The sequence below is a fragment of the Rhea pennata genome, chromosome 4 (genome assembly GCF_028389875.1).
Source record: "Rhea pennata isolate bPtePen1 chromosome 4, bPtePen1.pri, whole genome shotgun sequence".
Taxonomy (NCBI): domain Eukaryota; kingdom Metazoa; phylum Chordata; class Aves; order Rheiformes; family Rheidae; genus Rhea; species Rhea pennata.
The window spans coordinates 74734074-74757490 of record NC_084666.1 but is presented as its reverse complement, the minus strand read 5'-3'; the positions used below and the strand labels follow the sequence as shown (position 1 = coordinate 74757490).

The 23417-nt window shown below is 49.4% G+C and overlaps 2 protein-coding genes across 3 annotated transcripts; both read right to left on the bottom strand.

The window, feature by feature from the left end:
• Positions 1 to 756: 756 nt before the first annotated feature.
• Positions 757 to 2952, bottom strand: IBSP (integrin binding sialoprotein). Its single transcript, XM_062574976.1, has 6 exons — positions 2872 to 2952; positions 2749 to 2799; positions 2481 to 2552; positions 2197 to 2251; positions 1545 to 1602; positions 757 to 1386 (listed from the first exon to the last, which is right to left on the bottom strand). Exons 1-6 carry the CDS (start codon positions 2923 to 2925, stop codon positions 909 to 911), a joined length of 768 nt encoding a protein of 255 aa, XP_062430960.1. The 5' UTR covers positions 2926 to 2952; the 3' UTR covers positions 757 to 908.
• A 4043-nt stretch (positions 2953 to 6995) lies between these two features.
• On the bottom strand, positions 6996 to 22877 carry DMP1 (dentin matrix acidic phosphoprotein 1). 2 transcript variants are annotated; one of them, XM_062575089.1, is made up of 8 exons: positions 22862 to 22877; positions 21343 to 21473; positions 13304 to 13391; positions 12414 to 12666; positions 11455 to 11528; positions 11297 to 11344; positions 9922 to 10227; positions 6996 to 9160 (listed from the first exon to the last, which is right to left on the bottom strand). In XM_062575089.1, exons 4-8 carry the CDS (start codon positions 12520 to 12522, stop codon positions 7694 to 7696), a joined length of 2004 nt encoding a protein of 667 aa, XP_062431073.1. In that variant the 5' UTR covers positions 12523 to 12666; positions 13304 to 13391; positions 21343 to 21473; positions 22862 to 22877; the 3' UTR covers positions 6996 to 7693. The 2 variants fall into 2 exon arrangements, with proteins under 2 accessions (XP_062431073.1, XP_062431072.1); XM_062575088.1 differs by having other exon boundaries at positions 12414 to 12653.
• Positions 22878 to 23417: the final 540 nt, after the last annotated feature.

Below are 23417 nucleotides of genomic sequence, written 5' to 3'. Positions count from 1 at the left end.
CGGAGCGTTTGGGCGACGAGCAGAGAGCAAAATCGCCGCCAGTGAAGAAACACGGTCGCGTCCGGAGCGACGCACGGGGCGGCGAGGGAACCCAGAGCTGCTCGACGGGGGGGGGTGTGTGTGGGGGGGGGGCGAAAAACCCCAATTAAAAGGTGGGGGAGAGACAGGGTAAGGAAGTTACCTCGAGCCTGCGGGAGAAGAGGTCCCTGAGCGGCGTTTGGAGGCCGGGGGGGCACTTTGCTGAAATTTAAAGTTGGCCGCAGCTGCCCGGAGCCAATCAGCTCCCGCCCGCGGGCGCTCGCCGGGCCCGGGGAGGGGGGCGGGTGTGGGGTGGGGATGGGGGGGGGGGAGTAATTTTAACCTAAAAAATGTGTTTGCGGTGGGAGACGGCTCCCGAATGTTCCGCCCCGTCGAAGAAACGGAAAGTCCGGTTTATAAATACCTGTCCCGAAGCTTAAATTGCTCGGTAATTAGCGCCGCCGGGGCGCGCGGGGAGGGGGCTACGACCGCCCCTGGGGGGGCGTCGCTGGTATTCGTGCGTGCGTCCGTCTGTCCGTGTCGTGTCCCCCCCACACCCCCCAAATCACACTTAATGGGGCTTCCTGACGCGGCGGCCGCCGTCTCCGGGGACGGGGCCGCACACGTGGGCGGCGGCGCGGCCCCCACGTCCGCATCCTCCGCCGCTGCCCCCCGCCCGGCCCCTTCCCCCCGGGGGGCTCCCGGCGAGGGCGAAGCCGGGCCCGGCCACGCACGCCACGCGTTCAGCTCGGCTGCTTTATTTCTGCATCGGCGCGAAGCCCGGCGGGTCGGAGCCGGGGACGGGGACACGCGGACGGGGACACGCGGACGGGGGAGACGCGGGGACGGGCAGCTCGGCGGCGGCGGCGGGCCGGCCGCGGGCTCCCCGGTCACTGGCTGTAGTAGTAATCCTGGCCGTAAACGTCGTAGCCGTGCCCCTTGTAGTAGCCGTACTCGTCCTCGTAGGCCCGGTAGCTGTCCCCGCGGGCGTCCCCCTCGCCGCGGCCGTCGCCGCCCGTCACCTCGTACTCCCACCGGTCCCCGGGCGCCGTGGTGGCGTCCCCGTAGCCCGCGGCTGCTGTGAAGGCCGTCGTGCCCTGAAGGCCCTCGTCGCCCGCGGTGCTGGCGGCCGTGGCCGTGCTGGCGGCGGTCGTCGCTTCGCTTTCTTCCCCCTCCTCCTCCTCCTCCTCTTCCTCCTCATCTTCCTCCTCCTCCTCCTCCTCAGCGGCGCCGTGGTTGCCTCGCTCGGCGGCGGCGGTGCCGTTGCCCGAAGCCCCGTCTCCTCCGGCGGTGGTGGCGGCGTCGGGGCTCGTGCCGTTGCCGCCCTGCCCGTCCCCCTCTACCTCCTCCTCCTCCTCCTCCTCATCGCTGTCCTCAGCGTCGGAGCCCCGGCCCGCGCCGGCCGCCGGCGGCCCCCCGCAGCCCTGCGGCGCCCGGCGGCAGACGAGCCGGCGTGAGGGGCGCGCGGCGGGAGCCCCCCGGCCGCCCCGCGCGGGGGGACGGGGCCGAGCTCGGCGCCGCTTTGCCGCCCCCCCGGGCCCCCCGCAGCCCCCCGAGCGCGGCTGCCGCTGTGGGCGTTAGAGCCTCCCCGGAGCGGTGATTTACGCGGGCCCGCTCCTTCCCGAGGCGCCGGGGAGCGAGACCCCGAGAGCCCGCCGCTGCCGTTCGCCTCCCGAAGGAGAAAGGGGAAAAGAGAGGGAGGGAAGGAGGAGAAAGAAGGAAGGAGGAGGAAAGAAGGAAGAAAGGAGGAGGAGGAAACGGGAAGGAGGAAAGGAGGAGGAGGAAGAAAGAGGAGCAAAAAGGAGGAGGAAAGGAGAAGGAAATAAAAGAAGCAAAGAGAGAAAGAAAAGGAAAGAAAGAAAAAGAAAGAAAAAAGAAAGAAGGAAAGAAAGGGAAAAGAAAAAAAATGAAGAAAAAATGAGAAAAAATGAAGAAAGAAAAAAATGAAGAAAGAAGAGAAAAGAGAAAGAAAGAAAGAAAGAAGCAAAAAGAAAAGAGGAGAAAAAAGAAGAAGAAAGGAAAAAAAGAAGAAAGGGAAAGGGGTAACAGGGTCTGAAACGCGGAGCGGGAGCCTGCGGGCAGTCGGCAGGCGGAGGCTGAAGAGCACCGGGCGCCCCCGCTTTTGGCTTTTGCGCTCGTCCTTCTCGGCCGCCCGAGTACTTACGCCCTGGCGCTCGCCCTCCTCCTCCTCCCCCTCCGAGCCGTCGCCTGCTTCCTCCGAGGAGTCGCTGCCCTGCGGAGAGGCCGTGCCGAGGCACCGTGGTTTTTCCCCCCCTCGCCAAAGCCCCGGCCCGGCCCGGCCGCCTCGGCCAGGCTCCCCCCCCCCAGCACACGTGCACCCTCCTCGCCGGGGCCTGGCCCCCGCTTTGCCACCGGCGTGGGGAGGGCAGCGGCCACCATCCCGTCCCCATCCCGACCCCATCCCGTCCCCATCCCGTCCCCCTGCACGGGCCGGCGCTTACCCGGGACCTCCTCTGCGGGGGGTAAGCGTAGGTGTACCTGTACAGGTGGTACCCGTGCCGGCTCTTCAAAACCTGCCGGGGGAACCAGAGGCGGGGGGAAGAGGAAAACAACAACAACGACGACAACAACGATAATAATAAACTCATCAGTTTTGGTTTTGAGGACAGAACTTAAAAAAAAAAAAAAAAGAAAAAAAAAAAAGAAATAAACGGAAGGGCAGCCGGCGCCGCGCCGGCCGGAGCGACGCCGGGGCGGGCGAGCTCCTACCGCGTTTTCCTCCGAGTCGTCCGACTTGGCCCGCCGCAGCCAGCTCTTGACCTGCGGGGAAGGCGGGTGCTGAGTGCGGGGGGCTCCCCGGCGCGCTGGGGACCCCGGCACGGCGGCACTCACCGAGAAAGCGCACGCGGCGCCCAGGAGGCAGGCGAGCAGCAGCGCCGCCCGCATGGCTGCAGCCCGGGTCCCCCCGGGGATCAAAGCGCCCTGGGAAGAGGAAACCCGCCGGGAGTCCCAAAAGGCGGCGGCGGGAGTGAGCGGGCACAGATTTACTCCGGCCTCTGCTCGCTCGCTGCCACCCCTCCTGGCATATAAACCCTATTTCCCCCCCCCCGCCGGCAGCCAATCGCCACCGTGCCCGGTGTGACGGCAGCCAGAAAACCCCCAAACTTCGACGCTTCTCCGGGCACGGATTTAGTATGCAAACATAAAGCGCGGCCCCGCTGCCAAGAGGTTTGCGCCATTCCACTTAATTGAAGGTCTGGCCGAAGATGAATGGTTTGGGAGGCTGAAATGTATAATAAAAGTTCTGGATTTAAATTAAAATAAATATTGGGAAATCTGGTTTAAGGGATTTTTCTAGCTCCCTTTTTGGGAAATTCTGTCAGCATTTTTCAATAAAATAAATAAATAAAAAAAAAGCCCAACCCCTTGCGGCCCAATTCCACTGTCATTTAGACAGAGACATTAACAACAACAACAACAAAAAAAGCTATAAAAAAAAAAAATCCCAGCAAATGTCTCTCGTGCAAAAAATACCCTTCCGGCCACCCAAGCTGCAGGGGCACGGGGACCTTCAAGGTAAAATATAGTTGCCTATATTATACGTCTGGACACTCTGAGGCGACGTGGGATGTAGCTCGGGCCACCGAGGTGACGGTGCCGCCTCCGTGGAGGCCCCGGCCGGCGAGAGGCCGCGGGGCCCGCGGCGGGCAGGGAGCCAGCGGGCCGGCACCCGGCGGCGGCGGCGTGTGCGGAAAGCGCCTGTTCGCCGTCCCGGAGCTGCCCCGGCCCGTTTGTGAATATTACGGAGCTGGCCGGGGGGCCCTTGCCGTGCGGCTTCGCCGTGGGCTTCCCCGGGCGGGAAAGCGGCAGGCGCTGCGGGAGGTTTAGCTTCGCGTGTGATTGAAGCCGGGCGGCGGAGGGGGCTGCCGGGAGCTGCTTTTTTAACCTAATTAAAGGGCTGCCGCCGCTCCGGGCTTTAAAAAAAGCAACCTCGCGCTAAAAACGCCCCGTTGCGCCCAAGGTCCCTAAAAAGCACTGGCGCGGCCGGACCTAAATATAGCGTCTGGCCTGTGAAGGCGACCGGGGGCAGCGGCACCCAGGCCCTGCCGGCGCCGGGCACCTTTGGGCGCTTGGAGGAACCGCGTGTCCCCGGGCGAGACCCCCCTGCACCCCGCGCCCCGGCCCCCCGCGCCGCGCGTGCCGGGTCCCGCCAAGCGGTTAAAACGGGCTGTCGGCACTAGAAAGGGGAGGTTTTGCGCCCAGAACCACCAGCGTGGCTGGGGGCAGCCGCAGGGTACGGTTTGGTTTTAATCGCCTGAGCTTGCGAAGACCTGACGGTCAGCGTGTCCCTTTTCGGCACGCGCCGACCCGGTCGCCCCGTTCCGCTTTAATTATTATTTTTACAGGGCGGTAAGCGAGAAGAGAGGCAGCCCCGGCCGCACGGGCGCTGCGACAGCCCCCGGGGCTCCCTCCGCCTCCTGCCGCCCTATTTCCACGCCCCGCAGCTACTCTGGAAAGAAACCTCAGCTCCAAAAATAAGTAAGGAAAACAAAGCCGGGGGCGGGCTCCTTGCGACCGTGCTTTCTCGTGCAGGCCCCGGCCCTTCCCCACCACGAGCTACGAGCGCGCCTCTTCGGTATGGAGGTCCGCTACAAATACCCACGCCAGTTAACCTGCCGGGTTTGGGTGCCCCCACCCCACCCCGGGGGAGGTGGGCAGGCAGGAAACCAGATAGCGGAAATCGACTTTACTCGCACGTTTTGCAAAACAGCAGAGCACGGATAGCCCCGTAGCGAAAGCACTCCGGAAAATGGGTTATCAGGCACTTTATGCCTAAGTATGCAGTGAGCACTTAAAACTCCAAGTCATCGTCTTATCATTGGGGAAAAAAGAAAAAAAAAAAAAAAAAAAAAAAGAAGCAGCAGCAGCAGCAGCTTGCAAAAGTATTCTGACTATAACGAACCTAACTTTTGCCTTGCAGCTCAAACTGCATTGGGTTTCCAATGGGAGAGGGCTGGTTTTGTCTCCACGCAGTTTTAGACTCTGCTCTAGCTCGCAGAAACCCGGTCCCTACTGCTAAAATAAAAAAGCGCGTCTTCTCAGCTTCGTGTTTACGAGTGCTGGAAGAACTTCTTTTTTTTTTTTTTTTTTTTTTTTTGAAATGCTTATAACATTAGGGGGTTTTACTAAGCTCTGCGATTGCTTTCCCATGACTCAGAGGTTTCTTTCGTTGTGATTTATCACTGGGTTTGTGCCTCCGGGTTTGCTCCCCCTCGGCGGGAAGGACAAATGCGCGCAAGCTGGACTCCCTCGGCCTCACCGCGTGTTTCGCCGGCAGCCGTTTCCCAGCACGGACGAAAAGGAGAAAACCTCGAATCAAACCGCTCATCCCGCTCATATCCTCGTTTTTCGCCAAAGAAAGGTGGCGGTCAAGAGAAAGTGCTCAGGCCCCGGGGAGGAGGGTGGCAGCATGGCTCCAGCTCCTTAAATCCCTGCTAAATCACCACGTCCGACTCCAGGCTGCGCCCGCGCAGTAACGCGTAACGCAAACGGACGGGAAAGGCTCCCGCGTTGACACGCGCGTTCTTCCTTCCTCCCTAACCCGCCGGGCAAAGGGAACCTCAACCTCTGCCCGCCCCGTCGGGCCGAGACGCAACCTAGAAACGCCTCCAGGAGCCCCCTCCCACCGGGCGCCCCGCAAGAGCCGGCTTCAGAAACAAGGTCGCGGCTGCCCTGAGCAGCAGCTCCGCTTGCTGGACGCGCGGGAGCTCACAGCACAGCGGCCGAAACCGCCGCGCAGGCAACGGAGCGGAAAGGTTCGTTTTCAGCCGGAGCGACAGCATTCACCCGGCGCTTTTCGCGTACTGGGCTGCAACCAAGCGTGCGCTCGCTGTCTCTGCCGCGGCACGATGTCTCGGCAGGAGCCGCCAGCCCCCTTCCGGGAAGCGCTCGTTTCGGAGCCGACAAACACCGAAAGCTTGCTCCGGACTGGAGCAAAAAGCAAATTCCCCTAAAACCAGGAGCGGTTCGGCTCAGAGCTTTTGCAGTGGTGGATGGGGCGCTTGCTGTCTACAAATTAACTGTAGTTTTGTTAGAAGTAGTAAAAAATTGTTCAGCTTCTCTTCTGGTTCTTTAATTTGTAGCTTTAATTGGTAGCTGCATTGCAACGCCCAGCAATTACACCACTGCCCCCGAAGAGACCAAAAACACCCATGCACCAGTCAGCACCTACCTGCTCCAGAACATCCACGAAGGAGCTTCAGTTCCCCGTTGCAAAAACGTGCAGCTGAGCAAAGGCCTTGCTGTTCCTTGAGTTACATAAATACGTTTATTCTGTGTATTTGGTCACATAAAGATGAACAAATAAGGGTTTAAATGGGGCTTCTTTAAAAACAACAGCAACAACAGAGCCCAAATACCGTGATGTCTGTGTGTTCCGCCACCCTCACGCCCCGCTCACCCGCCTGCATTGCCTGTGCTGCGGGCACCCGGGTCCCCTCCTCGGGGGCGACTGGGATCCCAGTGCCGCAGTGAACGCCTCTCGACAAGCTTTCCTGCCCCTAGACAAGCTTTCCTGCCCCTAGACATCCCTGAAGCCTTTCCCCACGCTGCCTGGGGCCTGTTTGCTGCCCCCAGCCCACGCCTGGGGCAGGGGAAATGGGAGGGGGAGGTGGAAACCGGCTGCTCGGGGCAGCCGTGGCTCCGTGCGTGTTTTTGACGTGAGCTGGTGATGAGCGGCAGCGGGGCTCCCCACCGCCCCGCGGCTCCCCCGGCGCGGAGGCGCTGACCAGCAGGCCAGCCGTCTCCGCGGAGGCCTGGCTTTCAAAGGCAGCGCGGGACGTTTCCAGATGGGCAAACAGTCAGCGCTCCACCTGGAAAGAGGCTTGGATTTATTTCCTGCTCATGGAAGCTGGAGCCCCAAATCACAGCGCTCGAATCTGCCAGGACAGAATAACAACTTCTTCAATCGTGACTATTTAGTCTGATGTTTTTAATATTAAGGAAATAAACAGGATCATTTAATTTTAGCTTTGAAATACAAGTGGCATCAATGCAAAAGGATACAATATAATGTTTTCTGTACATTTATTACAAAATATTACATACATCTTATACTGAAGTGGTACTTCATACAATGTGTAACACATGCTAAGCCAACATGCAGCGTGCATATATTGGCTATAGCTTTTCTTTTTATGTGCAGTACACGGAGTTAATTTTAAAGTTCCGTTTGGGATCTAGACAAAGGATTTTAAAAAAGTGGTAAATACAAGTAGTGACTGTAGTGACCGTAGGGAACCGTTGTCTCCAGCGTATCCAAGCACAGCTCTTGGCAACGCTCCCAGAAATGATGGCAGAGATGGAGGCAGAACCAACCCCCTAGCATGCCATCTTCACCCTCACTAAGGTTTGATCTCGTTTGCACCTAATCAGCTATTCTGCTTTTGTTCCTGGTGTGTATTAATTCAGTGTGACACCATAAACCATTTTCTTCTAGTTTTAGCATTTTCATGTGTTAAGTGCCACCTTTCATTTCACTTCACATTCAGCAAGCTCCAGTTGAAACGATCAGCCCCCACAAACCCTCGTCCGTTTTATCCACAGCATATTCTCCGGAAGAATTCAACCTCGGTTGTCTACATAGGAAATAAATTAAAATACTCCTCCTCCCTCCAGAAGGAAGTCCAGGATAGATGCGTTTGTAGGCTGTGCTTTAATACCCATCCTGGCAGTCATTGTCATCGTAATCGCCAACGTGTTTGTTGTGATAGACACGTAGCCTTCGTTTCCGGTTCTCGCCCTCCAGGCTCCTCGGTAAGCTGTCACCTCCATGGCTGTCGGACTCGTTTGTGGCATCCTCCCTCGAGTGACTGTCCTCTTCTGTAGAGTGACTGTGTTCCTCCTCTTTGGAGTCACTGTTACGGCTCTCCACAGACGAGCTGTCCTCATCCGGCACGTCTTCACTCTCGCGGGAATCAGTGGTGGGGCCCTCTTCACTGCTGTCATCCTCATGCGACACGCTTTGGCTTTCAGCTGACTTGCTGCGAGACGGTGCATCCTCATCGGGGACAGAGTCACTCCTGTCCTCTTCTGACTCCAAGCTGTCCTCAGTGGATTTACTCTTCTCTCTGGATTCGCTCCGATCCCCCTCATCTTCTGTGGATTCACTGTCAAACCCAGATGGCTTGCTGTTGTCCTCAGCCAACTCTCCGTCTTCCTGTCCCTCTTCAGACTTGCTATCACTGCGTTCATTTGATTTGCTGAGCGCTTCTTTGGAGTTTTCTTCCTGTGATTCTCTACTTTCTTCATCTGACTGGCTGGCAAGTTCCTCCCTGGATTTGCTGTCCACATCTTCTCTAGATTCGTCAGCACTGTTTTCCTTTGAGTGACTGGTAACATGCTCTTCAGACTCACTTTTATCTTCTGCAGACTGGCTGTCTTCTCTGGAGTCAGCATCGCCTGCTTCCACAGACTTGCTGTCGTCATGTTGCAGGCTGTCATCCTCTTCTGAGTCGTCGGGCCCATCAGGGAGCTCTTCGCTGCGGGACTCTTCCTCTGACAGATCATTGACCTTCAGCACAGCCTTGCCTGCCTCCCAGCTGCTTTCCTGGCTGCTCTCTTTGGAACGAAAGGCAGTGCGGAGTCCTTTGGAGTTGCTGCCGAAACCATCAAAGATGGATGGGTCATCACCCTGCATTTCTTCATTGTCAAAATCATACCTCTCCTGGCTGCTGCTGTCACTGTCACCTCCCCTTCTGTAGGTTTGGCCATACCTGCTGGCAATGTAGTTTTTGTACTCCCTGTGATCTAGGCTTCTGCTTTCACTGCTGCTGCTGCTACTGCTGCTGTCATGTTGTTTTCTGCTCATAACAGTATCCCTGCGGTCACCCTTTTGGCCGTTGTCACCAAACGTGTCGTGTTCATCTGCTTCATTAGGGTGAACGGTGTAAGTAGGGCCTTCCTCCTGCTCTCCCTCGTTGTTCTCATCAAAAGTATCATCTCCACTGTCATCCTCCTCATCTACCAAGTCACTTCTGTCCCTGTAGTCCCGCCTGGGGAAGAATCCAGTGGGTCTGTAGAGAAGTCCGTTGCCTCCAACATTGTAGTTTTCAGCCCCATGGCTTTCAGTGCCATAGCGCGCTCTGTTGTCGCCATTATCAGCATCGTGCATATCCTCCTCCTATAGATGTGACAAACCAAAATTACTGCAAAGGTTTGTATTTCACAGGCACTATCAATATTCTTCATTCTGCAGGCTAAGCATTATTCTGACTTGTGCCAGTACCATTCCAGAAAAACGTGCAGCACTGAGGAAACAGCTTTGGAAATAATTTGGCCTAGGGTCCATTAAGATGCAAGTCTGACAGACAAAACTACCATCAAACAGAATGATTACGGTCACATTACTCCTTTTGATTCATGAAATACATTCCCTAAAAGCTCACTGATCTGATCAGCTACATTACATACGAATAGAGGACTGCGGTTTCCACAAATCAGCTTAAAGCAGGTCAGGAGTTCCATTATTTTTGAAGTGCTGTATAATTAGCAAAATCCTCACTTTCAATCCAAAGTCCAGTTCAAGTTTTCAGTTCAAGAACTCCATTCACAGAAGTGAGATGAGATTAAGGGTCAGATTTGAACACTTTTGTATTTATGATGAGTTAAATCTCACTGTGGGTATTTACCGCAAATCATTCCACTGGGTTTGGTAAGTAAGGCTTAATATTAATGTAAGCAAGCAAAATCTTTTTTCCTCTCTCATAGTCCTTAGCTGAAAACAGCATCTGATCTAGTAAGAAAATACTGTCTTAAAATGAATGGTCTGTGCTGAATCTGTAATGGAATTGCACATTTACTGCTGAAGACATTTAACTGGCAGAATAAGAGTTTCATTTTTCAAGCACATGGTCTCAATACAGAAGAGCTTAGGACACTCACCAGGAAATGCTTCTCATCCAGGTGTTGGCCAAGGCTATTTTCATGTTGGTCTTCTACTTCATCCAGGTCACTGGTGTCCTCGTGATCAACCCAGTTCTTATGCTGAGCCTCCCTAATTCTGATTCTCTCAGCACCACCATTGTGCTCGGTGATCTCTTCATCAACATCATTTCCATCTGCAGGATCCTGATCACCAGAGTCCCACACAATGTCCACCTCTCCCCTTTCTCTACTGGCATGAGGGCTTCTGTTATCTCCATGATCCAAGCCAGCCAGCTCATTCATATCTTCTTTGCTTGCTGTGTCCTGCATGCAAAACATTATAAAGTATTTTTGATTAACTAAATGTTAGTGCACATTTACTAATTCTACTGTAAGACAACATACGGCTCCTAAGTCACGTAAGCACCAAAGACCTTTTTAATTGCACACGACTTGACACTTCTGCTGTTTTTGATGATGCAAGAAAAGAAATCACTAAAAAAAAGCAACCAATTTTATTTTGCAGCCTTTGCTAGGTTAAAAAGATACAGGTACAGATGCATTTTTGACTTCTGGCACACGCACTTTGAAAGAGTTCTATAAGGGTTTTCTACAGAAACAAACCTTGTTTGATAAAATTAAAGAATGTTTTTATTACCCTCAGATGAATAAATTCATTAAAAAAGAACAATCACTCTTAACTATGGCCAAGTATTATTTAGGACTAGAATCTTAAATGTCACTTAAATGTAGAGATATGTAAAAGCATAAGAAGATTTTGAACTTGGAAGAGCCCTAAATATGGTGGCTTGGAGCACAGAAGTTCCATTACTTAGGACCAATACAGTGCAATGTGTGAGATTAATTGAGGCTATACAGGAGGAGACTGGACTTCCTCCTGTTCAGGACCAGAAAGGTCCCATCTAGCCCTGCAGCAGGAAGAAATACCAGCATGAAGGCTCTAATACTTCAAATCCCCAGAAGCAGCTGAATTGCTCTGTGCCTTATGCTGCCATGACTGCAAGGAAGTGCTCTCTATTCCGGCAGTAAAGGAGGATGATTTAGTCAAACTGGCAGAGCTTCATGCTCAAGCAGGCTCAGCATAAGTACGGCTCATCGGGGAACAGGTTACTGGATGGCACACAGCTCTGGGCACATGTTTATCGGCTGGCAATAAACTTCTCTATTGGTGGGACAGAGGTCTATGCATGCTTATAAAATTAGCTGAAACCATTCTAATTGCAAAAGATTCTGGATAAATGGGTACAGCTCAAAGACCCACAGAAGCAGCAGCTCTTCACTTAAGTGACTCTTCTGAGTATGATTCACCGTGGATGACACAGATTGCTTTACAGGCTATTTCCAGATGAAAAACTGCAGGTAATCGGCTTACCTCCCACTCCACAGAGCTCCTGGGATGAGCAGACATGTGGTTGGGCACCTGAACAAATTAAAGAAACATCCTATGAATGAACAGAATTTGTACAGGGTGCCTCAATTATGTTAAAATGCTGAGGGCTGGGGTTGAATATTTCTGTAACAAGTACTTACAGGGTGAGCGTTGGCTGAAGCCCAGAGGAAGATTATCAAGAAAACAGTCTTCATGTCAATTATAGTCCCCAGAGCTGCAATGAAGTGGATATGTTAGAGCAAAGTATTTACACGGGCCCTTGGGTACAATTCAACCTCGCAAAGCATCATGGCACCTAAAGCACACAGCAAAGCTTTCCTAACTGACATAACCTTGGCTATCTCAGCACTCAGTGCCCAACCTGAGGTATCTTCAGAGCAGTTGAGGATTTCCCCTCATGTCATTAACTTGGCTCCCAGGATCTCTTAGGCATTAACCTTCCTTTGATTAGGAGTTTGAAATACTTGAAAATGCTCTTACAGACTTTTTTAAAACTTTGTGGGGGACTAGAGACACTCCTCAGAATTTGCCATGCCCACAGCGGTGTCATCTGCAACGCAGCTGAGCTCAGCAGCAGGAATTAGAGCTGGTGCCTCGAACATGCGGCACCACAAGATCCTGGGCTATAGAATCGCATCTCCCACCCGAAGCACCACAAAGCATCCCACGGCCTGAAAGCAAAACAGCAGAGGAAGATAAGCATGTGCAGAGCCCTAACTCCAGCTGCATCAGTTCAATGTCACAGCAAACAACGCTGTGGGACAGAAGTGACGACGACTGCATGCCAAAATTCAGAAATTCCAGCAGCTACTGCCGCAAGAAGTGAAAAAACATCCTAACTTCTGCAGTTTGCAGAAGGTGGTATCTGTCACCCTGGCAGGCTCTATGCTCCCTGTGACAAGTTAACTGCTCCACATGTTACCAGATACCTGAAACTCATTGCAAAATTCTTCAAAAAAGGAGTAGAGCGCTGAACTGCTGATTTTTTGCCTTAGGAAGCAATATTGAAATCTTGATTTACAAGCGCCTCCCCTACTCCCTTCCATAAATCACAAAGAATTCAAACCCAGAAATAATCCAAGGAAACCAAACTCCTTACCTCGAAGCGTAGCTGAAGCCGGCTTTGCCTCAGGCGCTCGGTGCTGGGGGCCAGCTGACCCCTGTGCTGGGTTCCTCGGGTTGTGTGCCCGGGGCCGGCGGGCAAGCATTTAACCGCTGCCTCGCTGGGGCCCGGGCCGCGGGCAGCCAATGGCACAGGCAGGAAGCACTGCCATGTGCGGAGGCGGCGCCGGGAACCCGGCCTCCCACACTTCCGCTAGCCTCTGCCGGCGTGTTTTCCCTAAAAAAAGCTCCTTGTGGTTCCAAAATGACTAGACAGGTTCACATTTAATGAGGGATTCTGCTAGCTCTCTATTTGGACTGCTAAATTTATTCCATTCACATACCTCCCACTTCTACGCACGTAAACAATTACAGCGTCACCCACGCCGAGGCCGGAGCCGGGTCGCAGCCAGGCTGGGGACTGCTTCCTCTTAACCTGTATCGCCAAGTCAGACAGGCCCTCAGCTCACGTTCGCCCCCAGAACCGTAGGCAAGCGCTCGCACGCGCCCACGAGCGCGGGCTCCGTTTGCTCGCTACTACGGCTGCTATCGCTCCGTTCCCTAAACCTGGCGACGGAGGGTGCCGCGTCGGGCACCGACTGGGGTTTGCCGGCAGCAGAACGGACCAAATCTCCCGGGACAGTCACCGAAGGGAACGGGATTTCAGCCCAAAAGATGCGAGACACCTGGGGGGCTGCCCCAAGCGTGGGGCGGAGGACAGGACGCGACCCTGGCTGGGACTCAGCTCCTGTGCGCCTCCGGGCAGGGACACAAAACTCGGTGCTGCAGAATGAGGACATACCTATTTTTGTGCGCACGCATGCACACACACGCGTGCAGAGAGAGCAAGAAAATCCTAAACAAGTAGGGGAACGCGGATACACGCACCAATCGCACGACGCGGCAGGGAATCACGCTACATCTCGCCACCCCCGGAGCTTCTTCCAAGTGCTTTCCAAAGGGCGAAACCTCTGCTCTGGAAAACACAAGCATCAACATATGCACATGTGTATGGGCGTGAATATGGATCTATAGACATATGCAGATGTGCATGCCCGCTTTTCATATATACACTAACATGGACTTCTGTATGTTTTAGTGTACAAGTTATATATAATGTATATACATGTATAAACACACACATACACACACTCAGAGCACGCACATATCCTTCTCCCCAACAGTGCCCACTTGCCCTTGATTTTGTTTAGGCCATCTGAGCAGGCACTTGAGCTGGGGATGTGTTTTCAAGGAAAGTTATTCTCTAAGGTGATTAACTGAAGACCAGCTCCACATACCTGAAAAACACGGATTTGCAAACACGTGCGTGTGCAGGTACATGTGCATATACATACAGGTACACACATTGATAAAGGACTACTGCACATCTCCATGTACATAATGTCTAACAGCATCAGCACACACGTGCCATACGCGCTGGTCCTTTCCCTCCCTGATGACAAGGGCAATGCGAGGAGCAAAGTCACTCCCTCCGTCCCTGCCCTCAAGGAACATGACTTCCTTGCCTTTATTTGGCCATTGCTAAATCCGCCATGCCAGCAACACGTCACCATTCTGCAAGTTTTTCTTCTAAAAGAGAGCCTTTCTGCACGCTCCCCTGAGATAGCCTCGCTCTTCTCCCCAGGGCCAAGTTGCAGGTGACGAATATTGTCATACCCCGAGGGGAAATCCTGCAGCAGGCCCAACGTAAATACCCCAGCCTGAGCTGCCGACCACTGTTTCATTACGCTTCATTCACAAGCGGAGAGCGGAAGAGGAAGGTGACTACGTGTGTTTCATCGGGGGAAAAAAGTGTAAATGATTTCAGCAGCATGCACTGAGCATTCCTGCTCTTTGACGTCTGTTTGCACTTACCCCTCCTGCCAGAAGAAGGTATTTTTGTTTCCCTGCGCAGAAGAAAGAGGCCTTCACACTGCAGCTGTGGTGTCGTGGCCCGAGGGATGCCAGGGCCTGTGCCAGGGAAAGAGCTGTGGAAGCTCTTTGTCAGGCCAGCGGCAGTGCCAAGGGAAAGCCCTTCAAGCCCAGCTTGTGCCCCGCACCCGAAGCGCTCGCACTGCTACAACGTCACGCTGCAAAACCCAAGGCAAATAAAAATAAACTGCAGCTAAGAGAGTCACAGCTTAATCCTCAAGTTTACTTTTACTCAAGTTTCTGTAAGTCGCTCTCTCAATGCTAAGTGAGTTCTTCTGCAACCTTGGAGTCTTCCTTGAGTCCATGTAAACTTGTAGCACTCACAACATCCCCTTAATGCAGGAACACAGCTGCAAACAGGAGCGCAAGATCAGCTGGAAACGCCAAGGAGCATGAAGGTGCAGGCAACATACCTCTCGGGGTTCAACATACCTCACTAGAGGAAATGCGTCGGAACAAGCAACCGACTCCAAAGAGGAGTCATCTTTCTACTCTTTCACACCCGTGTAGCCTGAGCAGAACCTGGAAATCAGAAAACCCTCTGGAATTACTTGGATTTTAGCAGTGTCTCTGGCCTCCATGCTCCGAGGGGATGAGTCCTTAAGGACAACCACTTCCATAAAGCATCCCCCTTGCTGCAACACAAAGACTCTGTAAAGCCACTTGGAACACAAGACCCTTGAAGTCATGCTGCTGTCGCACGCATTTGTTGACTTAGTTTCATTCTTCAAAATCTTATGCTTTTTTCCCCTATTAATAATAGCGGGGTGACAATATTTACCTACCTAACAGAGGCCACAAGGGGATCAGTCACTAACAAACATTGGGTATGCTGATATAGAGCACACCACAAATGAGTTAGATGCATTCTGCTGATGAACAGTATTGCCTGCTCATATCTGTTCTTGCTGCCTCCCCTCTTATCATTACACATATTTTCTTTAATTCTGGTCTCTTACATACAATGCATTGAACCCTTATTTTTGTATCTTTCCATATCCATCCTGTTCCCACTCTTTGATCCATCCATTCATTGCCTTCATTCTACCTCATTTTTTCCTTGCTATCTTCTGCTTTTTCCCTTTTTCTCTTCCTTCCTCTGCCCTCCTACCTCCACCTGGGGTGGCACTCATGCCTTTCCTTGCTACTCCACTGGTCTCCCTAAAGCCCGCTGCAGTGAGCGGAACAGCTCCCCTAGGGTTCAACAAGCACTCGATTAAGCCATCTTCTGTCAAAAGTGCATCTTTGGCAGTTGTTTTCCCTCTTCTTCTTATCTATTGCTGTAAATACTGTGGGATGTATTTTCCTCTCAAGCTGAGACAAAATTATACCCCTGTCCTTTGCCAGATATGAGTTCATGTTAAAAACCTTTTTTAGTTGTCTTAAACAATTACATTTTTTAAAAAATTGAAGCTGCATTTAACTCAGCCTCCAAAGACCTGATGTTGTCTTTGTCAAAATGTTGCTGTTTGAGAAAGGGATAAACACTGAGTTTTGCCTGTCTGAAAATACTGCATGTACCTATCCTTTTTATAACACAACCAGTTAGTCTCAGATACTTTCAGGTGGGACTACAGTTGTACCAGACCATGCAGCAGTGGTCATCTCCAGTTTGCTTGATGTTGAGGTAAAGGGCTGCAGAAGATGCAGAAGATACCCCAGACTGCCCGGAGCATGCAGAAGACCAGGTGACCGAACAGCACACGCTGCCCGGATTCTGCTCGGATCCAAAGCCAAGAGTAAAACATTGGTGAGCACCCACAACATAGAGCTACTTACACAAGGAGATAAACCTTTGAGCAGAAATACGATTTAGATAGATGAGGTTCCAGGAAAGAGAACTGCTGCTTAGAGATGGGCTATTTTTACTGGCCCACTTTTGCACTCCTACGCAGGATGACATCAGTTGGAGGCCATTTTCCAAGTCTTTATATGTATAAAACTCGCATGGATTCCTCTCCCTTTGAGTAGCAGTCAAAATCCATCTGGTTTTCAGTCGGGAAGAGAAGGGTTGCAACGAAAGGGCACGCATCATCTCATCACGCTGAGGTTTGACACCCTCAGCATGGTGGGCACCGTCCTCTTTGGGGTCTAAAAAACATGCGTTTTCTATGCACTGGAATTTTAAACTATAGTCAGGACTCCGGTGCCTGGTTCCCCGTGCACTAGAGTGGGCCCTAGTAGTCCTGAGTTGAAAGACCAAGGTCTTTCCCACCAAAACCTTTCTAGGACGGTCTGCAACACAGTAGAACTGCACCGCCGCCTCCTGCTCTCCAACTGGCTGCCGCTCTCGCGGCGGGGGCCTCATTGGCTGCTGCTTCTGCTGCCCCATTGGCTGCCGCCCTCGCCGCTCCCACTCGATTGGCTGCCGCCCTCGCCACCGGTGGGCTCGCCTGCCCCGCGCACAGCTGAGATGTCCCCTCCGAGACCACTCCGCTGCAGCCGTCACCAGGCCACCTTTCCGCCCGCGCACGAAGGTTTCAGACCGCAGGGCACCCGGGATCACGCAGCGCCGCGGGACAGCGCGTTGCGAGACGATGTGGCCATCCCACGCCAGCGGCCTCCACCACCGAAGCAGCTTCTGTCAGAACAGACAGGACAGCCCAGCCGGCACGTTACAACTTTATAACACGCAATTAAACCCAGTAATACTTATGATTATTTTAACAGCTTACAGAGCTGTGAGATGGACAAGTCCTGCGGGAAGTCTCCTTCTCTTAGCCCCCGTGTTCTTTCTCCTTGCAGCACGACATGCCCGGCACCCCTCGGCTTCCTCTCTTGCTTCCACTCCTCCTCCCGAGAGCTGCCACTCACTTTGCAAAGTCCTTCTGCTCTCACCTTTCCTGGCTTCTCTGCGGGTCACTTGTCACCTTTATCACCTGCACTGCTGACATGACAATTCAACGTATACCAGGATTTTGGAACCCAGTCCAAAACTACTGAAATCACAGCATTCCCAGCCCTTGAGTCTTCTCCTTTCATTTTTACGTAACAGTACACAACGTGAGGGAACTTGTTAATTTTTCTGACTGACCTCTAGTGGCAAAAACCAGCAAGTGACTAATACAGCCTTCTAAAATTAGTGAGATGTCCAAAATATTCTTGTGGCTGTGCTTTGTCATAATCAGAAACAAACCTGTCCTGACTGTTGAAGTCAACCCAACATCTATTTTGAGTCCTGAACCCAAATCCACTGAAGTGGATTGGAAATATTTTCATGGATTTCATTGAGCTTATGGCCATTGTAAGTGATTTTCATTTGCTGCTCTGCCAAATATTTTCAAGGCCCTTGGTACTATTGCCAAAAAGCAGCTAAAATTTGCTTTTATTAGATCTGTAAACTTGTTGCTAGTTGAAGGAAAACCATGTTACTGGTTATGCCAGGCACACATGCATACTGGCACAAGCTCTTGCTCACTTTTACACTGTCGCTGTTTCCTTCTGCACTTCAACCCATCTCTGCTGCTCTCCCTCTCATCACCTTTGTTATCTTGACCCCAGTATGAAGATTTTCATTTAAGTACACGTGTAACTACTTTTCCTTTGTCTGTAGGGATACATGAACAGTTACTTAACATATGTGAAAGAATGGTTTGAATACACTGAATAAATAAATTCTACTTAAATAACCCTCCTGTGAGGGGGTTATTAAAAATTCAGAAAGAGTAAAGAAAAGTTTTTTCTTTTTTTAACTACACAGAACTTTTTTTAAATGAATCATTCAAAACTTCTTTGAAATAGTTAAGAAGTCCATCAATTGCGGCTGTCTTTTTCCTTCTGTAGAAAGTTTCCCGGTAAGGTTTTCCATTACCTTTTTCAGCACTGTATTTTCAGACTTAGACACTCAAACTGCACCCTCAACCCCACCCATGCCCGCTTGTTGATCGCAGATGTGCCATGCTATTGCAAATAAATGCAGACATGCCTCACCTGCCTATTGCAATGAGGTGTCAGTCCCTACCTAAATTCTCAAAATGTCTGACCAGATTTTAAATGTAATTTGCACATCTGCGTAAGTTCCTTTGGAAAGCACAACCTACAATAAGAAAAACTGTAGAACAATTTTTATCTGTAAAACAGATAAAAATCTGTTTTAATTAAACATCAAGCACAATTCATAGGCAAGCTTTGAAAACCATCTCCAAAAGAATAATGCTGTAGGCATTTATGATGCAGTAATTTAACTAAGCTTTGCTCTCCTCTTGAGTCAACTCGCTAATTCCACATTATCCATGACTTTATTTTATGTATGGAGGCAGTATATTTCATAAATAGCATTAAGAGTAAGTTATCCACTGAATGAATGCTCCTGTGATAGAAAAAGTAATTATTTGCTTGGACATGGTTAAAATTCACAGATTTGAAAAATAATACAGAGCTCCATCATGTACCTGTATGAAAATCATCGCCTGTCCTTGCTTCCTATTGCCACTAGTTGCTCTGTCCTTTGAGATGGCACACATCAGAAGTAACAGGGTAAGGGGGAAAGGGAGACAAGTGGTCAAGCTAAAGATGGCATACTCACACTACAAAGGAGGAGGTGGCTGAATCGGAAGATGATTTGCAGGACTGGTACAAAGATGCAGAAACACACAGCTTTTTGTTTGGACTACAGTGGACTACATGGTGTTTGTGAGGATGGAGAAACAATACGTGTGCAGAGAGCAGGAGAGATTAGAGAAGTCAAAATGAAGACAGAAGCAAAGGAGAAGGTGAGGGGTGGAGGCATATGAAAGCTGTTCTCCAATTCAGAACTCTCAGGATCAAAAACTAAAGAAATTCATATTTTCCCCCCCAAAAGCACGGTTCCATTGCTTTTTTCAGTGCACAGTATCAAAGACAATGTCTTAATATTTATCTTGTTAGTGCACTTTTCTTCTGATTACAACTATCAGTTTTGAGAGCAGCACCAAAACCCAGAAGACTAGAGAACTGGAGAAAGAAAAATCAGAATCAGATCAGGACTCAATGCATGAATCCTCCTTTTTTCAAGCACTGCCAGCTCATGGCTTATATGCAGATCTAAATCCATTTGCCAGCTACTTACTAGTGACAGGTGCTAAAATGCAATGTTGCTTAAATTTGGAACAAACAGGAAAACCATTGTCTTTAAAATACTAGTTTTTCTAGAATGTACATTAGCCCTGCAAATTAACCAGCACCAAATCCATACTGCATTGCTCCGCTTCTTTAAAAGGGGTACCAAATCCTGTAAGTTAGCTGTTTTTTTCTGTCACTAGATGGTTTGCATGGGCCCAGTCCTGTTCCCATTAAATCAACAACTAAACTCCTCCAAGGGAACACCACCACCTTGCAAAAGTAGTTGCTGTATCTCCCACTGCATGGTGCATCAGTGAGCGGTGCAATTGCAGTGCGCAGGTTCTTCCAAGGTACAGTGTTTCTAAATAAACGAAGGACTGGAAGCTGGTGAGACACACAACTGGTGATAATTGCAGGTGGATAAACCGCAACTAGCAGTTGTGGATACAGAAGGGGAGAAGCAGCTTGTTTCCCCCCCCCCCCCCCTTTTTTTTTTTTTTTTTTTTGTCTCCTATGCACCTGGAAAGAAGCTAAGCAAATGCATTAAGCATTTTTCTTGTTCTTTAAAGTCTGAGTAAATATTACCAGCACTTAACAGTATTAATATGACAGAAAAGTGCAGTGGCTAATGGTAACATTTTAGACTTTTAAAAAATGATATCGATATTTAACACTTCTCCCTAGATAACTGGTAAGACACAAACGGTGTGATACAGCAGATGGAAGTCACCATCCTTGTTCTGTAGTGAGGAGTCATGTGCAAGTTTGACTTACACTTGTTCTTTAAAACTTGTGTATTTCTCCTCACTGACAAAGAAACAGGAATAAACAAATCACAGGAACTAACCTCAGTCCTGGAGTCCTGAACTACAGGTATACAGGGTCCCCTAAAGGTACAGCCATACATTTTATCAAAAAGAATAGCCATTTTCCTTTGTCTCCTTACAGTATCAGGATAGGATCATTAACCTACTTTTAGACGTCTATGATTAGACTTCCTTTACAGTAAGAGACAACAAGCAGCTTTAACGGCACAAATCATTTGATCTATTTTAGATGTCTATTTTAGGATGAAATAGACTGCATCTGTACAGCATCTGTTTCTCTCCTCTGAAGTGTCACCAGCTCCAACATAGACCATGAATTGCACAGTACCTTTAACACTTGCACACAAAAAGCCTTTCCCTGCTGCCTGGTTAGTAGTTCTGGTAAACAATGATTAGTGTCAGTCAGATTTTCAACTAGGTCCACTTAAAAACCTCAAGCTTTTAACTGCAAGCTTTAGGTGTTCAGCACCTCTAGGGGGCAGGTTTGGGAGGGGGGACAGAAAGAACCCCTACAAATTGGCCATATTTAGGCACCCCAAAACGAACATACTCCAAATAAAGACCATTTTTAGCAATGAAACCTAGTAACTCCCCATGGTCAGACAGGAAGTCAGTTTTCTCTGTCTCCCTCTGTCTTGCAGACCCCCAACTCTATGTTTTGCCATATTAGAACCGGCATCCCAGAATTGCTTCACCTTAGCTTCATCATTTGCTCTATTTGGCATGAGTAGAAGAGTCCTTCTGAACATACGTGCCTCTGCGCTTGAAATTTTGTATTTCCTTCAGCTGAATTAATAACAAAACTCAATTATTTTAATGAAACTAATGCTGAAATCATTTTTAGCTGTTAGTTTTTCAGTACAGTGCTGAGATGTATTCCCTAGGAGACAGCAGCAGAACCTCAGCACACTATTGAAGCATTTGATCTCACACACAGAGATCAATTATTTGTTCAGCTCAAGCATTTACTATGCCATAGATTGGTCGTGCCAAAGATGTGCTGGGCCTTCAACAAATGAAAAAAAAAGTGCTTGCCCCAGCACTGCAATACTCATAACAGTTAAGCCTAACCAGGGCTAGATGGACGGTAGATATTGTCAAAGATGACAAATCTGCTGATGGGCTTACCTTGTCCTGCTGACAGGATGTGTCACGTTCTTTCAAAACTATATCTGTTTTGCCACTCCCAACTCTTCTGAGGACTGTAAGCACATGGATTTGTCAATTATGATTCTTGCCTTCAAGTTGGGCTGAGCAACCTATCAGGTCAGAAAGGAGTAATTAATTCCTGAAATTAAAAATGACCGAGAGTAACAATTCAATTAAATTTTCTACACCACAGGGACTGTGCTTCTTCTGATGCTTAAACAGCCTGAGAAATAGGAGAATCCACCTTCAAATAACAGAGAGGTTGAGAACCAAAACAAAATGTGCACTTTTATCCAGAAAATCTCTTTTAGAAGCAGAAGGAGGAAAGACTTTTTGGCTTCTGCGAAGTAGGAAATAAAGCACGCAAGAGAATTAGGAGAAGGGTAAAAAGGAGCAGAGCTTGCCTCACATTCTCCATTGATGCTGTCATTTTCTGTTTCAGTTTGATGTATCTGTGGGGAGAGGGAAAAAAAAAAAAAAAGGATGAGGGGAATTAATGGCTGTTTCAGGTTATTTAAAGAAAAGGAGAGATTACCAGAACGACAGAAAAGCCAGTTCATTTTGCTGCAAAGCACTGGAGCTTACAGAAATAATTTCTTCTTACAACAGAAGGACTTTTGGCAGAAGTGAACCCTTTAGAACAGTAAACAGTAAGTTAAAAAGCCTCTGCTACTATCAGAGAAAATAAATCACATTATTCATATAATTCATTAGTGAGTTAAATTCATATCAGTGAGTTAAACACATCAACTCATCATTCGCATAATTCATCAACGTGAAGGATCGCTAAAGTCTCCAGTCCTTACAAAAAGGAAGATCTGTGAGAAAGACCTACTGGAACTGCACAAGCTATTGCTGCAATGTAAAGAAATGTAACGGCAGCCTTCACCTTCTTTAGCAATCTCTCTCTGGTGCAATATAGATGAGTGGGAAGGAAAAGGTTATATATTGACTGTAAATCTAAGCAGGCATATACACTTTTAATATTAGTTAGCTACCATACTCCATCAGAGACTCCAGCAGCAACAATTGTTGATCCAAAGCCCGGGGTTCAGATACCATACAGATAAACAGTCAGAACCCAAGTAAAGTAGAGGTATAGTAAGAACATGCAGAAATAAATATAGATTAATTCACTGACTTGACTGAAAAAAGCAGATTCAATATACTGCCTATAACAACTAATGTTTTTATAAACAGAAGATTGAACAGTCTTTACCTTTGGTTACAGCAAAAACCTGCAAAATGTGTCTCACAGTGGTGTTAGTCACAACACTGTGATGACATGATCTATGCATTACTGGTCATTTATGACAGAAAAGTCTTTCAAATTTTCCTTTTCAGGATTCTGTTTTTTCCAAATTTTATATGGTAAATTAATCTTATCCAAAGAGTCCGCTGATCAAATAAGATGGGGCTGAGGGCCACTTCTGCTTCCTTTAAGCTTTTCAGAGAGCCACTTACTCCTGAAGTATTCTATTCATTCCAGTGGACTTACCTGAGGAGTCAAGTGACACCCAGCTCAAGCACAAATACCGCAGTGCAGTTCAAGAGCCTAGAAAAAGTTCCAGTGTGAGGGCTTTCATAAGTTCAAGGCAAACTTTATTTTGATCTGTATGGCAAGTCTCCTCCAGTGTTTGCAACCAAACATTGATGAACTGCATAAGGGATCAAGGAAAAAGAAAGCAAAAAATTAATATAATAAAATATCAAATCTATTTTCTACTAAGTTTAAAAGGCAAAAAGAAATCATATGGACCGAATGCATCACTTTTTTAGATACTATATGGCAACTAATCAGCATATCTAGCACGTTACAGACAAACTTAGGTCCTGTTTCACAGTGAGATGATTTGTGGAGTTTGGGATTTGACCCTGGATTTCCAAATATTTTGCTATTCTAACATTCTTTGATGTTATTCATAAAGCAGGACAAGAGGAATACAGTTGTGTGTACACTATAGCTTGTCAGTTTCTTTTATGTTGAACTGTTGTTACTTTTTGTGATAATTCAGTTACAGACCTTGGAGTCTGAGAATGAGCCTGAGGACTAC